General features: G+C 40.4%; 1 protein-coding gene across 3 annotated transcripts in view; it reads left to right on the top strand.

Moving 5' to 3' along the window:
* Positions 1 to 2,731: 2,731 nt before the first annotated feature.
* Positions 2,732 to 16,323, top strand: part of LOC137347711 (protein crumbs homolog 1-like) — a 194,648-nt gene continuing 181,056 nt past the window's right edge. For all 3 annotated transcript variants that reach the window (XM_068012525.1, XM_068012526.1, XM_068012524.1), the window contains exon 1: positions 2,732 to 2,886. In XM_068012525.1, the coding sequence (XP_067868626.1) occupies positions 2,814 to 2,886 (73 nt within the window). In that variant the 5' untranslated portion in view covers positions 2,732 to 2,813. The remainder of the gene's footprint in view (positions 2,887 to 16,323) is intronic.

Here is a 16,323-nt window from a genome sequence, read left to right as displayed (position 1 = left end):
TTGTAAGTGAGAAACCCAGTAACTGAGCTAGGAATACAATACTGTAACCCAGATTTTCCAGCCTGTAGTCATTACTTGCAAGGCTCCACATTGAGTGCATCACTTCAAAAATTGCCCCTCCCACCCATAGTATTTACTAAATATGCTAGTGACATCTTGTGGCAGATTAGTCCTGCACCAACGTGTATTTTTATTACAAAAAAAGAAAATGCTGGAAATACTCAGCATGTTAGGCAACATCTGTGAAGAGAGAAACAGATTATGCTTCAGGTATTGAGTATTCCCATAATTTTATGTTTTTATTTCAGATTTCCAGCATCCACAGTATTTTGCTTTAATATGATTACATTGACAGGTGTTGGTGTTCAGATAGTTTATGTCTAAAGTTGTTTGTTTTGCCTATTTTATTTATCTCAGGAACCCCAAAGCTCTGCAGAATTATAGGGGTCAAATGTGTTTTACATGAGATTGTGTGTTTCTATGAGATTATGTAAAGAAATACTTCAAAATAATTTGATCCAAAGGTACAGTTCTACTTACGTCATTTCTACAGTTCAAAACTGGAATAAAAGCTAATCATAGAACCATAGAAGCTTATAGCACAAAAGGAGGTACTTTGGATTGTGCCTGCATGGCTCTTTGCAACAGCAATCCGAAATACCATTGCTGTGCTTTCTTCCACACCCCTGTACCTTCCTCAGTTTCAAATGTTTATCCTCCCTTAAAAATGCAATGGTCTTTGATTCAGCTGTTTCCAATGGCAAAGCATTCCACAGTCCATAAAGAAATTTCGCCTTACCTCTGGAGAGATGGACACATGACTGCATGGCCCCTGTTGAGTTCTGTCTGGTGCAAAATGGGATTCACAGTTCTTGAATCTAGTGCAAATACGAATCAGTGGTATGATTCTTGCCTCTAGCTTCAAGCCCAATTTCAGGATTTGAGATTGTAAGCTAAACTGGCACTTCATTGCAGTACTGAGGGAGTGCTCTATTGTCAGGAGTGCTGTTTTTTGGATGAGCCTCTAAACTGAGGCATTGTTTGCCTATTCATGTAGAAGTAAAAGTCCCATGAGACTATTCAAAGAAGAGCAGGAGAGTTCTCCTAGTGTCCTCACCAACACTTACCCCTCAACTAACACCACCAAATCAGATTGACTGGTTATTTATCTCATTCCTTTCTGGGGCCTTGGTGTGGGCAATCTGGCTGCTGCATATGCCTACATAACAACTGTGGATATACTTGAAAAAAAATCATTGACTGTGGAATGTTTGAGACATCCTGACTGTGAAAAGTGCGAAATAAATTTAAAAAATCTTTGCTGCCAGGTGCACTTTTAGTGCGGAACTTAGAGTTAAAATCAGAAATAAAGTAATCTGATGGAATGATTGTTTTTCAGATTTATAATAAAAGGTACTGAATTTGTGGGACCGGTACAAATATTCTTATTGACTATGTTTCCTCTTTGCCATGCTAGCATTTCACTATGTGGGATGTTTCACAAAATTAAGTGTTGACTAATTTGACATTTCAGATTAGCAATTTATTGAATTAGCAAAGACAAATTTAAATTTAGGAGGAAAATAAATATTGTAGCAGCTGAAGTGAGTACAGAGTGTTGTGAGCACAGGACAGCAAGCTTTCACCATCACTCTGGAGAACTACGTAATGTAGTGAAAATAATGACTTCCCCAATGGGTTTTATCTCTTCTTTAACTTGTCATTGCATAACACATTAACACACCTATCACTAGGGAACACATGAACACACCTGTCACTGTGCAATACATTAACACACTGCCGAAGTGAGACCACTGCCAATATGAATTTTCATAGGAAAACAGTTCAGAAATCAATCAGCACAAATTGCCTCCCCAGCACAGCAACCAACTACTAACCATTAAGGGCAAAAACCTCAACCAGCACAACTACTAGTAGGCACAGCATTCCCCCATTTCCAACTAATTCTAAGGTGCCTTAACCCTTTGGCCTGAACTGATCCCAGCACAAGCACCATCATGACAAGAAAGCTAGCTGTAAAAAACTTACTCGCATCCCACATGTACTGTGCAATCAAAATGACTTTATAAAATATATACTTTGAAAAATAAATAAGAAAATAATCCATCAAAAAGAAAGAGCTGCTTATTTTTATAAAAATCCATGTCACTGATAATAAAAGGAAGTTTATGATTACAATCTGAAGCCTTGAATAATGTTTAGATTGACTTTCCAACTATACTATATTAAACCATAAGCTATTTCAATAATCAGTATAGTAAAAGATTAGTTGGTACAGCCCTAATCCCTGAGGCAGTATCTTTCTACAAAATATCCCTTGAAGCTTACACTTTTGAAATTATATGAAAGTCTTTCTGTAGTAGAGATGATCATCACACTATTAGGCCATGAGCAAACTGTTAAATTAATTAATTCTGTAAAGACTCATGGACCAGCAGGCACTTGGAAAACGTGCTATGAAAATGTCTCGATGCTAGAAGTTACAAGAGCACTTCAAAATTCAACTGTTTGGGGTATCACTGACCCAGTCATGGTTAATCCACTCCCAGCCCAGTTCAGAACTCCAGACCAGATATTATAACGTGCTCGAATGGGTTGAGTAAAGCTTGTGGAACTGGACAGGGGCAGAGCATCATTGGTGTTCACAGAAGTGACAGAGCATGGAGTGCTTGTGATGTTCTTCTCATCAGTTCGTAGGCAGATTTCGGAGAACATGCTGGAGAGGCAGATGACCGTGGGAGCTGTTACAAATAGTTTTATACAGAATCTCTAGGCTGTCCGCTCCAGTAACCATGGAAGTAGAGAAAACAACTTCCCACTTTCAGCTCTCCGCTGAGCTGATTCTGCTGTTCTTCTTCGTTTGGGGTAGGTCAACTGTCAGTCTTTTGTACTAAACTTTCTTTTTAACACTATGATCTAAAGTTTAGTTTTGATAGTGTAACTGCCTATTGAAGCAAGCAGAAATAGACTGGCTTAACTCAATCTGCATGGTCTTTATTTCCAAAGCACTAAACTGGATTGCTGGAGAGCTGTTAGTACTTTATTAATCATTTAATCTGAATACTTTGTGCATTGATTGTCTGTATGAATGATACATAATACTTAAAACTGTATTTGATTAAAAATTATCTTTGCATTTTTTCTGATTAATTATTTTTCAAACCAGATTGCTGTCCTGTTTACCACTGACTTACGTTTAGTTTTACTTGGATGTAAGCTGCTTAACTTCTGAACCTATGAAACAAAAGTAGTACACTGGCATTTTCTTGCGGTAACCATAGTTACAACAGTTAGCGGTGTTGGGCAATAACACTACTATAATCCACAGCACTTTCTGGAGGGAGTGCAAATTGTTTACAGTTATACTTAAAACTGCATAACAAAAGAAAATTATCTGTAGCTATACTTATTTACTTTATGATTTCCTTCAATATTGAGGTTGAATACTGTTTAGGGATCAGTTCATTAAAATGGTGCACATCTGAATTGAGATCTTCATACAATCAAACTGATATGGAATACTTTTCACTTTGTGATAGAGTAGAAATTCCTCAGAAAGAGTAATGAGTAGGTTTAATATTTTAAACCCAAATAGTTAGAAAAGTCACAGTGGGTACATGGTTCTGCCTATGAAATAAACATAACGTGCAGGAATTACTAGTAAAAAGAATGTAAAAGGGCTCTGCTCTTTAGATCTTTCATTGGGCATAAAGGTGTAATCTCATCTGTTACATTACTTTAAGTAAAATGATTATAGGGAAGCAGCCTAGCATGGTGACTCAGTGCTTAGTATAGATATTACACCAGTTTCAGGGCTTACTCAGGTGATATTGTTATCCAAACTCTTCCTGCCCTAAACTAACTTCTTCACTGGCCTGTTGGAATGAGCTCTTGCAATGCAATCTGAGAGTTGTACAGTTATGTTTGTTTAGTTTTCTAATGATTCAATAAATAATAATCAATTTTTATTTGATTAATCTCAGGAGCATTTTGCAGGAAGTTAAAAAATAGCTTCAATAAGAGCATAAACATTCAAGCCTGGATGCATGTAAATGATATCTGGAACTACTTAATTAAATCTACGCATAGGCTTTTAAAAGTGAAATGGTTTCAGAAACTGCAGATGACATTTACAATAATATAGTATTCTTCTTCAGTCTGAAAGGTTAGATGATGACTATTCTTATGTTGAGTGGGCCAGATGGTAGTGGCAGATGAATGTTGCCATTAGAGCTGCCTCTTATGTGTGTAACCTCTGCCTGTGATTTTAGTCTGCTCTATATGTTGATTGTCTCAAGTCCTGTAACAGTTCCAGCCAGGTCAAAGCCCAGTGATATTTATAAATCACAATGTGATCATTGCCTTGGGGGTCAGTAATCTGGCTAGTTACCGCCTAAGCCAGTTGATAAAATTTGTTCAATTTTGTTGAGGCTTAACAGCATTTATACCTATTTTTGTGAAATTCACAAAGTTGCAACAGTTTGAATTTACTTTTCTGTTGAAAGAGTAGAGGCACAGAATATACTGAGCATTGAAAATGCTGATAGTGTTGCAAATATAGGTGCAAACTACAGCCAAACCTGGTCTCTTTGAACTTGAACACTCGTCTCTATAGTTACTTAATCCACATTTTTTTGTGCAAAAAAATACTTTTATACTGTGCGGGGGTGGGGGGTGGTGATGGGAGAATTGTTTGAAGATGGCTTTGAATATTCTTAGTGGCTTCATTAGCCATGAATGCAGTGGGGCTTTCCTATTCTTCCACCTCAAAACACGTCACAGTTTTTTCAATTAACTGTTGCTATGGGAAACTGAAGAATTTGCCAGCACTGAATACTCAAGACTTCAAGCTGCTTTTAGGATAAGTGTGGTGCTTTATATCTGGTCGGTGATTGCTAGGTTTTAAATGCTGCTGGGTTTGGCTGGTTGTCCAAATTGAATTTCAATGTGTGTCAATGGATTCCTACCTCTTGCGCTGTACTGTCTTCGGAATTTGTTAATTTCCCAGACACTGGAAGCAGCTTTGTCTATGGACCTAGCCAAGCCATTACAACAATTCTTCTGTTTGTGGAGTGTTGCCTCCAGAACCACCTAGGGTTCTGGATGCAATATTCCAAATTTCTCAATAGGATTTGCATTTTAAAACTGAACTCATTGGTGTGAAGAGATGAGCTTATTTTTAAGATGATTTATGAGTTGTAAATGAATCCCCTTTTCATTGTTTATCCAAGATAAAGAATTCTGTTTCAGCTGACAATACTCACTGCTGGTTGATTTGTATTTCATAATTTTAAGTCTTTAAAAAATTTTTTTTTGCAATAATCTCATTTTCAAATAAACTAAGTGTTAAAATTACCTCACGGTTTGTAGCAAAGCAATATTTGCTCTTCTAAATATAAAGATTATGGGATATTATACAAGTTTATTACTTTATACCTTTAACCGCATTTTGGAATGCATAGTCATTAATGGCTCTCAGGTACTTATCAGGTTAAGTAAAAGAACAGATTCTAATGAATACTACAACACCGGACCTTACTAACTGAACAACATTATCTCCACTTAGAAATTTTAAATTTTCGTGCTGTGCTGCAGCATTTTTTTTTGACATTTACAGTCCTGTAATGTTCTTGCTGGTAGCTTTTAGCACTCACTCAACACAGGCTTTGAACTGTTAAATGGTCCAGTGGCATATAGCATATTGACATACAAACACACTCTGAATGGAAGTTGTTCAAGCTGTCTGAATAGTACTGGCAAGTCTTGTTCCAGGCTAGCTGTCTCTCCTCTGAGAATGGTCTGTGATAGAGGGGACCCAAAGATGGAGAAAATAACCAAAATTATGTGAAATAATTTTATTAAATATTAGCACTGCTATGTAAAGAAGTAACAATTAGTCAGATTTCCATTTTAATAAGTTATGAATGAAATTCAAGTCTAAAACTTCCTCAGCACCCCACCTCTAAATCACAAGTTAGCCCCTGGATTGGTAGTGTTCTCGGCCTGAAGGGGAGAATGGTCCAGGCTGGAAACATCTCCCAAGATGTACTCAGTGGCACTTTTTTTTGATTTTTCTGCAAGATGTGGCAGAGGGCACAACATACTGCCTGGTTTGAATCTCTTGAACAGATGATCTAGCAAAACATCAGAACTTTGCCGGTAGGGAACATTCCACATGTTACTATGTCCTTACATCCCTACATCCCAAATACTTGGCATCAGGTGGCAGGACTATATCTCCAACACAGAAGTCCTTGAAGCGGCCAACACCCCCAGCTTATACACACTACTGAGTCAGCGGCGCTTGAGATGGCTTGGCCATGTGAGCCGCATGGAAGATGGCAGGATCCCCAAAGACACATTGTACAGCGAGCTCGCCACTGGTATCAGACCCACCGGCCGTCCATGTCTCCGTTATAAAGACGTCTGCAAACGCGACATGAAATCGTGTGACATTGATCACAAGTCGTGGGAGTCAGTTGCCAGCATTCGCCAGAGCTGGCGGGCAGCCATAAAGACAGGGCTAAATTGTGGCGAGTCGAAGAGACTTAGTAGTTGGCAGGAAAAAAGACAGAGGTGCAAGGGGAGAGCCAACTGTGCAACAGCCCCAACAAACAAATTTCTCTGCAGCACCTGTGGAAGAGCCTGTCACTCCAGAATTGGCCTCTATAGCCACTCCAGGCGCTGCTTCACAAACCACTGACCACCTCCAGGCGCGTATCCATTGTCTCTCGAGATAAGGAGGCCCAAAAGAAAAAGAAAGAAAGAACATCCCTATATTGTTAAGCATTAAAGAAGTTTGTAGATTACAGTGCTATCAAACACCAAGTGTAAGTTTGAACCTCACTTTTGAAACAGGATTAAAATTCATTAGATAGCTGTTAATGAATATTAAATAGAAGAACAGATACAATGCAGAATGTATTGAGAACAATGGAGTACTTGCATCTGTAGAGTCACTTATTAAGGGCAGTAGGCATTTGGATTTTCACAACTGTGTAGCTACAGAGGGTGGTTCAGTACTTCACAGGAAACAGTAAAGCAGAAATAAAAGAGTGCAAAAAAAGATTAAAATTTTAAAAAATCACTATGCAAAGAACGTCCAGGGAAATTACTCCATTTCCACTACGTGTTTTCAGTTAAGTACACTTACCTTTTACACAATTTTAACTCATTTTAACCATTGATCATTCACCCCTGTCATGAGTTTTTTGGGGGTGGGGAAGGCGGGGGTTCCAATGCCTTTTTATGGTTAGGGATTGTCTACAACTCTCCACTATGAGGACTCCATGGAGGGATCCAGATACATAGCAATTTAACCTAATTAAAGTGGAAATATTTTTGTATTGTAGAAATTTACATTTTTATTAGCTCCCTCCATTTAACTTTATTTTTCTCTCCTTTGGTCCCAGGACATGGACCATGTGAAGTTGTACTGAGCCATACAGAGCAAGAGAATCTCGTGTCTGGTCCTTCTTCTGTGCAGAGTTAATTAATTTCAGCCACGGGCAGTAGCAGCAACCCTTTAATTTGCTTCAGCATCCCCAGACCAAGAAGCGTTAACCAGTATCCAATGACCCTTATTGAAAAGTGTATCTGTGGTGGTTGGAAGAGGACAATAGCTGTCAAATGGTCTGCCATCCGTCTCCTGGGCCTACAACTAAAGTCTGCACATTTGAGTTATCTCGGGGGTTCTGAAACTGTACCCCACCATTAGTTACTGTATTTTTTTTGTTTTAAATAAACTAGTCTGGTTTGGACAAGGATAAATAGAAGGAATTCCTACTTAACAGAATATTGAAAAAAATTAATACCTAAATATTTAATTTCTAATTAAGCAGAATCAGTGTGGGCATATTGTGCATTTACAATGGGCCAGAATTTACTGTAGTCACCGAACAAACCCTCACCCATTTAATTCTATGACCAGCACAATATATAAAAAGAATAGCCTGTGGCACTCTTCTAATCCCAATACGCTGACCAGCATTTTAGCAAGATTAAGCAAGACCAACAGAAAATTGCTAATGCAAGAACAAAGAACAAAGATAATTACAGCACAGGAACAGGCCCTTCGGCCCTCCAAGCCTGCGCCGATCCAGATCCTCTCTCTAAACATGTCGCCTATTTTCTAAGGTTCTGTATCTCTTTTCTTCCTGCCCATTCATGTATCTGTCTAGATACATCTTAAAAGACTCCATCGTGCCCGCATCTACCACCTCCGCTGGCAATGCGTTCCAGGTGCCCACCACCCTCTGCGTAAAGAACTTTCCACGCATATCCCCCCTAAACTTTTCCCCTTTCACTTTGAACTCGTGTCCTCTAGTAATTGAAACCCCCACTCTGGGAAAAAGCCTCTTGCTATCCACCCTGTCTATACCTCTCATGATTTTGTACACCTCAATCAGGTCCCCCCTCAACCTCCGTCTTTCTAATGAAAATAATCCTAATCTGCTCAACCTCTCTTCATAGCTAGCACCCTCCATACCAGGCAACATCCTGGTGAACCTCCTCTGCACCCTCTCCAAAGCATCCACATCCTTTTGATAATGTGGCGACCAGAACTGTACGCAGTATTCCAAATGTGGCCGAACCAAAGTCCTATACAACTGTAACATGACCTGCCAACTCTTGTACTCAATACCCCGTCCGATGAAGGAAAGCATGCCGTATGCCTTCTTGACCACTCTATTTACCTGCGTTGCCACCTTCAGGGAACAGTGGACCTGAACACCCAAATCTCTCTGGACATCAATTTTCCCCAGGACTTTTCCATTTACTGTATAGTTCACTCTTGAATTGGATCTTCCAAAATGCATCACCTCGCATTTGCCCTGATTGAACTCCATCTGCCATTTCTCTGCCCAACTCTCCAATCTATCTATATTCTGCTGTATTCTCTGACAGTCCCCTTCACTATCTGCTACTCCACCAATCTTAGTGTCGTCTGCAAATTTGCTAATCAGTCCACCTATACTTTCCTCCAAATCATTAATGTATATCACAAACAACAGTGGTCCCAGCACGGATCCCTGTGGAACACCACTGGTCACACGTCTCCATTTTGAGAAACTCCCTTCTACTGCTACTCTCTGTCTCCTGTTGCCCAGCCAGTTCTTTATCCATCTAGCTAGTACACCTTGGACCCCAAGCGCCTTCACTTTCTCCATCAGCCTGCCATGGGGAACCTTATCAAACGCCTTACTGAAGTCCATGTATATGACATCGACAGCCCTTCCCTCATCAATCAACTTTGTCACTTCCTCAAAGAATTCTATTAAGTTGGTAAGACATGACCTTCCCTGCACAAAACCATGTTGCCTATCACTGATGAGCCCATTTTCTTCCAAATGGGAATAGATCCTATCCCTCAGTATCTTCTCCAGCAGCTTCCCTACCACTGACGTCAGGCTCACCGGTCTATAATTACCTGGATTATCCCTGCTACCCTTCTTAAACAAGGGGACAACATTAGCAATTCTCCAGTCCTCCGGGACCTCACCCGTGTTTAAGGATGCTGCAAAGATATCTGTTAAGGCCCCAGCTATTTCCTCTCTCGCTTCCCTCAGTAACCTGGGATAGATCCCATCCGGACCTGGGGACTTGTCCACCTGAATGCCCTTTAGAATACCCAACACTTCCTCCCTCCTTATGCCGACTTGACCTAGAGTAATCAAACATCTGTTCCTAACCTCAACATCCGTCATGTCCCTCTCCTCGGTGAATACCGATGCAAAGTACTCGTTTAGAATCTCACCCATTTTCTCTGAGTCCAAGCATAACATTCCTCCTTTGTCCTTTAGTGGGCCAATCCTTTCTCTAGTTACCCTCTTTCTCCTTATATATGAATAAAAGGCTTTGGGATTTTCCTTAACCCTGTTTGCTAAAGATATTTCATGACCCCTTTTAGCCCTCTTAATTCCTCGTTTCAGATTGGTCCTACATTCCCGATATTCTTTCAAAGCTTCGTCTTTCATCAGCCGCCTAGACCTTATGTATGCTTCCTTTTTCCTCTTAGCTAGTCTCACAATTTCACCTGTCATCCATGGTTCCCTAATCTTGCCATTTCTATCCCTCATTTTCACAGGAACATGTCTCTCCTGCACGCTAATCAACCTCTCTTTAAAAGCCTCCCACATATCACATGTGGATTTACCTTCAAACAGCTGCTCCCAATCTACATTTCCCAGCTCCTGCCGAATTTTGGTGTAGTTGGCCTTCCCCCAATTTAGCACTCTCCCTTTTGGACCACTCTCGTCTTTGTCCATGAGTATTTTAAAGCTTACGGAATTGTGATCACTATTCCCAAAGTAGTCCCCTACTGAAACTTCAACAACCTGGCCGGGCTCATTCCCCAACACCAGGTCCAGTATGGCCCCTTCCCGAGTTGGACTATTTACATACTGCTCTAGAAAACCCTCCTGGATGCTCCTTACAAATTCTGCTCCATCTGGACCTCTAACACTAAGCGAATCCCAGTCAATGTTGGGAAAATTAAAATCTCCTATCACCACCACCCTGTTGCTCCTACATCTTTCCATAATCTGTTTACATATTTGTACCTCTATCTCACGCTCGCTGTTGGGAAGCCTGTAGTACAGCCCCAACATTGTTACCGCACCCTTCCTATTTCTGAGTTCTGTCCATATTGCCTCACTGCTCGAGTCCTCCATAGTGCCCTCCTTCAGCACAGCTGTGATATCCTCTTTGACCAGTAATGCAACTCCTCCACCCCTTTTACCTCCCTCTCTATCCCGCCTGAAGCATCGATATCCTGGGATATTTAGTTGCCAATCATGCCCTTCCCTCAACCAAGTCTCAGTAATAGCAATAACATCATACTCCCAGGTACTAATCCAAGCCCTAAGTTCATCTGCCTTACCTACTACACTTCTTGCATTAAAACAAATGCACCTCAGACCACCAGTCCCTTTATATTCATCATCTGCTCCCTGCCTGCTCTTCCCCTTAGTCACACTGACTTCATTATCTAGTTCCTTACAGGCTTTTGTTACTACCTCCTTACTGTCAACTGACCTCAATTGGTTCCCATCCCCCTGCCACATTAGTTTAAACCCTCCCCAACAGCGTTAGCAAAAGCACCTCCAAGGACATTGGTTCCAGTCCGGCCCAGGTGTAGACCGTCCAATTTGTAATAGTCCCACCTCCCCCAGAACCGGTCCCAATGTCCCAAAAATCTGAACCCCTCCTTCCTGCACCATCTCTCAAGCCACGCATTCATCCTGACTATTCTTTCATTTTTACTCTGACTATCACGTGGCACTGGTAGTAATCCTGAGATTACTACCTTTGAGGTCCTACTTTTTAACTTGGCTCCTAACTCCCTAAACTCTGCATGTAGGACCTCATCCCGTTTTTTACCTATATCATTAGTGCCTATGTGCACAACGACAACTGGCTGTTCACCCTCCCCCTTTAGAATGTTCTGCAGCCGATCTGAGACGTCCCTGACCCGTGCACCTGGGAGGCAACATACCATTCGGGAGCCTCGTTTTCGACCACAGAACCGCCTATCTACTCCCCTTACAATCGAATCCCCTACGACTATAGCCCTTCCACTCTTTTTCCCGCCCTTCGGAACAGCAGAGCCAGCCACGGTGCCATGGACCTGGCTACTGCTGCCTTCCCCTGGTGAGCCATCTCCCTCAACAGTATCCAAAACGGTATACTTGTTTTGGAGGGAGATGACCGCAGGGGACTCCTGCGCTGCCTTCCTGCTCTTTCTCTGCCTTTTGGTCACCCATTCCCTTTCTCCCTCAGCAATCCTAATCTACGGTGTGACCAATTCACTAAACGTGCTATCCACGACCTCCTCAGCATCGCGCATGCTCCAAAGTGAGTCCATCCGCAGCTCGAGAGCCGTCATGCGGTCTAACAAGAGCTGCAGCTGGACACACTTCCTGCACGTGAAGGAGTCAGGGTCATCAGCCATGTCCCTGAGCTCCCACATTGAGCAAGAGGAGCATGATACGGGTCTGAGATCTCCTGCCATTTTTAATCTTAAGTTTAAACTTAGTTATATGAAAAAGGAACGAAAAGTTTTTACCAATCACAATAAAACCAGAGAAATCGAAAAAGCCTTACCTTATAAACACCCCACCGAGTCCTTTTTTTTGGTTAGAGGAGGAGGGCGGGTGGGAGACACTACAAGTGTGGTGTCTCGGGTTCAGAAACCGCCCAAATATATAGTGTTTTACTTACCCAGCAGCCCCCTGGCCTCCGCCGAAAAACAAAAGGAAATTAAATTTACTTTCAAACGGACTTTCCCAGCTGCTCACTCGCTCACACGCTGCTCCCGAAAAAGCTGCTGCACTGAAAGGAAAGTTATTTTAAACCGCCCAAATATATAGTGTTTTACTTACCCAGCAGCCCCCTGGCCTCCGCCGAAAAACAAAAGGAAATTAAATTTACTTTCAAACTGACTTTCCCAGCTGCTCACTCGCTCACACGCTGCTCCCGAAAAAGCTGCTGCACTGAAAGCACAATGCTTTGTCACCATGGATATTTTGAAAAATTTGGACTTCAGATTTAAATTATGTAGCGTGTAGGATGCAGTTTCCTAAACCAATGCTCATATTTTAAAAAAACACGGGATTAGATATATACTACTTCTATATTTCAGCAATCAAAAATATAAAGTCATGGAGTCAAACACACACTGCCTTTAGACTTTCAGAAAGTCTGAATTTTATCAGCTCCAAATTGTCACAAAGTCACATACTAGCTCCAGATCACCTGGGAATGAACACATGCTGGAATTAGATAATCAGGGAGTCAGACACATTTTGGCTCTAGATTACAAAAAAATCAGGCATGTACTGACTCTTGATCATCAGGGAGTTGGACACATACTAACTAGGTTACCAGGGAATTAGGCACATATTGGCCTAGACAGTCAGACACGCATTGGCTGTATATTTTCAGGGAGTCAGACACACATTGGTTCGAGATTATCAGAGTTAGACAAACATTGTCAGGGAGTCAGACACACATTTTGCTGTAGATTGTCAGGGAGTCAGGCATATGTTGGCTCTAGTTTGTGGAAGAGGCTAGTTCATTTTCTGTAACTTAAAAAAAAAATAATGATGGATCATTAAGCAGGAAAAATAATAATTTTCATCCAACAAAGTTTGGGCTGAATATATTCTGCAGAGTTATGTTACAGGCAAAAACACAGGCTGGTAATTATTACAAGGCTGGCAGTTTTTTTCAGAAATATCAGACTGATAGCTGAAGGTAAAACACTATTCTGATGTACTGTGGCTAGCATTGTACATGTTTACAGATACTGGTGAGTGAACCAGTTGCATCCATCAGCTGTTCCTTTCTAGTTGCTTAAATCATCAGTTATATCATTCTCTTCTACAATATTAGGTTACAAGATCTTCTTGCATGCTGCCCTTCGTACAACATTGTCATCCAATGTACAGCGTTGTTCTGAAAAGAGAGAGATAGCAATACAGTCTGAATGTAGAGGCTCCTCCTATAATGTTCTCTATAGAGGTGTTATTGTGAGGATGGATTATAAGGAGGTACTCATGGAAGCTTTCTATTTCTGAACAAGTTCTCAAAAAGTCTGTTTCTCACAAGTCATTAAAAAGTCTTTTTTTTTTTAACCTTACCAATTCCAAATAAGGTCGTGGAAATTTAGGTTATTCATCATCCTCTGCCAATGTCACTCCAACTAATGCATGGAGATACCTATATTTCAAAACTGCTCTATTCTCACTATAAATAACAGACTGGTTTCAGATCAAGGGAGAGACTGGAATAGTTCTGCCTGTAGGTAAGTTTTTCAAACTCTTGTGAAATCAGGTGCGAAGAGGCATCAGGAATTGGAAGGGTGCTCAGAAACACATTGGAAGGCCATGGAAGTGGAAGAATAGTTCATCATACACTTTAAGAGTACACAAGCATCATCTGGATGCCAGGTTTAAATGAGCGTTTACTAGCTTAGATCCAGTGTGTTGCTACTGTATATTTACAGAGGGCATTTCCATATTAATTTAAATTTTATTGAAGTTTTTAAGGAAGTAAGGACAAAATAAGATGAACAGAAAATATTAGTTTAGAAATATCAGCAGATGAACACACACATGAATACATTTGCCATTTAAATTAAAAGGTTATTTAAATAAATATTTAACTATGTTAAATTAATGGAATTCTAAACATATTAAGCAATTGTCTGCTCATATAGCTATCAGTCATTTTGAGGCTTTTGTGTTATTTCACGATAATCATGTTACAGCTTTAACTAAAAAGTTCTCAAATCTAACACTGATGTTAGCGGCGTTGAAATGCTTTAATTAGAATATGTAAAACATTTTCAGTATCACGACTACTGTGCCAGATAATCCTGTAGAAGATCAATTTGCTGAAGAATTCTCCCCCTTTCATAGTCACAGGAGGAAATTTCTACCTCTGCAGCCCTTTGCTCCCTTGAAAGTCCTTGGTGTCCAGATTTTCAGTAGCGGGAGAATGATTTTGTTGAATAAAGTAATCAGGAATTTTAGCTTTCACTGGTCTTTCTGAGCATTTGGCTAAAGGATCATTGGAAGAATAGGCAGTCACATTGAGAGTGAAGCATTTCTGTATCTGTTATGATTATGCGAGCAGTACAAAGTTTTTACCCATTAGCAAAGTGAAATACAGACTTCTGAATCAAACAGGTTGTTGTGTTGATCTGTTCAAGCTCTCACTTTTATTTGTGTTTCAGATCCACTCAATGCTAGAGGTGTGTCAACACAGTATTTTTGTAGTCAAGGAATGATTTTCTAATGCATGATGCTTCAGTTATCCATAAGTCAAAAGTTCACTTACAGAACACAGTTTTACCTTTTTGCAAAATTGTAAGGTATTTTGGAGAAAAAGGGAAATGTATTAGAAAATGACTGTGAATAAGAGTAAATCCTGTCGAGTGCTAAGGAATTTTTTATGATTCTTTAAATAGTTCCTTGATTCGAATGTCCACAAACTAACAATGTAAAGTAAAATAAACCAACTATGGGCAGACAGAGAGAGATGGGAAATGAGAAGACTTGAGTAGAGTGAGCTGGCACGCGAACATGATTTTGTGAAAGGGAAATCATGTTTAGTCAATATATTGGAGCTCTTTGAAGAAGTAACGTGCTGTGGATAAAGGGGAACTGGTGGATGTACTGTATTTAGATTTCCAGAAGGCATTTGATAAGGTGCCACATCAAAGGTTATTGTAGAAAATAAAAGCTCATCGTGTAGGGAGTAATATATTGGTATGGATAGAAGATTGGCTAGCTAACAGGAAGCAGAGTGTAGGCATAAATTGGTCATTTTCTGGTTGGCAAGATATAATAAGTGGTGTGCCACAGGCATCAGTGCTGGGGCCTCATCTTTTTACAATTTATATAAATAACTTAGATGAAGGGACTGAAGGTATGGTTGCTAAACTTGCTGATGACACAAAGTTAGGTAGGAAAGTAAGTTGTGAAGAGGACATAAGGAGCTTACAAAGGGATATGGATAGGTTAAGTGAGTGGGCAAAGACATGGCAAATTTTGGCAGGAAGAATAAAAAAGCTCTAAAGGGTGAGCGATTGTAGAGCTCCGAGATGCAGAGGGATCTGGGTGTCCTAGTGCATGAATCACAAAAGTTTAGTAAGTAGGTACAGCAAGTAATTAGGAAAGCTAATAGAATGTTATTGTTTATAGCGAGGGGAATTGAATGCAAAAGTAGGGAGGTTATACTTCAGTTATACAGGGCATTGGAGAGACCACATCTAGAGTACTGTGTACAGTATTGGTCTCCTTATTTAAGGAAGGATATAAATGCGTTGGAAGCAGTTCAGAGAAGGTTTACTAGACAAATACCTGGAATGGGCGGGTTGTCTTATGAGGAAAGGTTGGACAGGCTAGGCTTGTATCCACTGGAGTTTAGAGGAGTAAGAGGTGACTTGTTGGGTTACGACCAGGTGAGAAAGGTGTCTAGGGGTCCTTCGCAGTCTTCAACCTACCGTAACAGGGTTTAATTTTTAAACACACTGTCTTTTTAGCTCCCCCTTGGTGAATCCTTGTTCACCGCTTTTCAATTATAAGGTTTAAAGAAGTTGAAATGGATTAAACTTAAACTCTAATTTGGGTAATGCCTACGGATACACGACGTGCCCACACTAGCATGCATATGCGATACACACATGCAAATAGAGACAGAAAAGAGCAGAAGAAAAATAAAGTGGAAAGGTTTGAGGCAATATCTGAAGAGTTTTTGTTATGGTTCTTCGAGCTCACTGTAGAGTCCTTGATT

The sequence above is a fragment of the Heterodontus francisci genome, chromosome 32 (genome assembly GCF_036365525.1).
Source record: "Heterodontus francisci isolate sHetFra1 chromosome 32, sHetFra1.hap1, whole genome shotgun sequence".
NCBI lineage: Eukaryota > Metazoa > Chordata > Chondrichthyes > Heterodontiformes > Heterodontidae > Heterodontus > Heterodontus francisci.
Note: the sequence above shows the minus strand (reverse complement) of the source record. Positions and strands in the feature narration are given on the sequence as shown.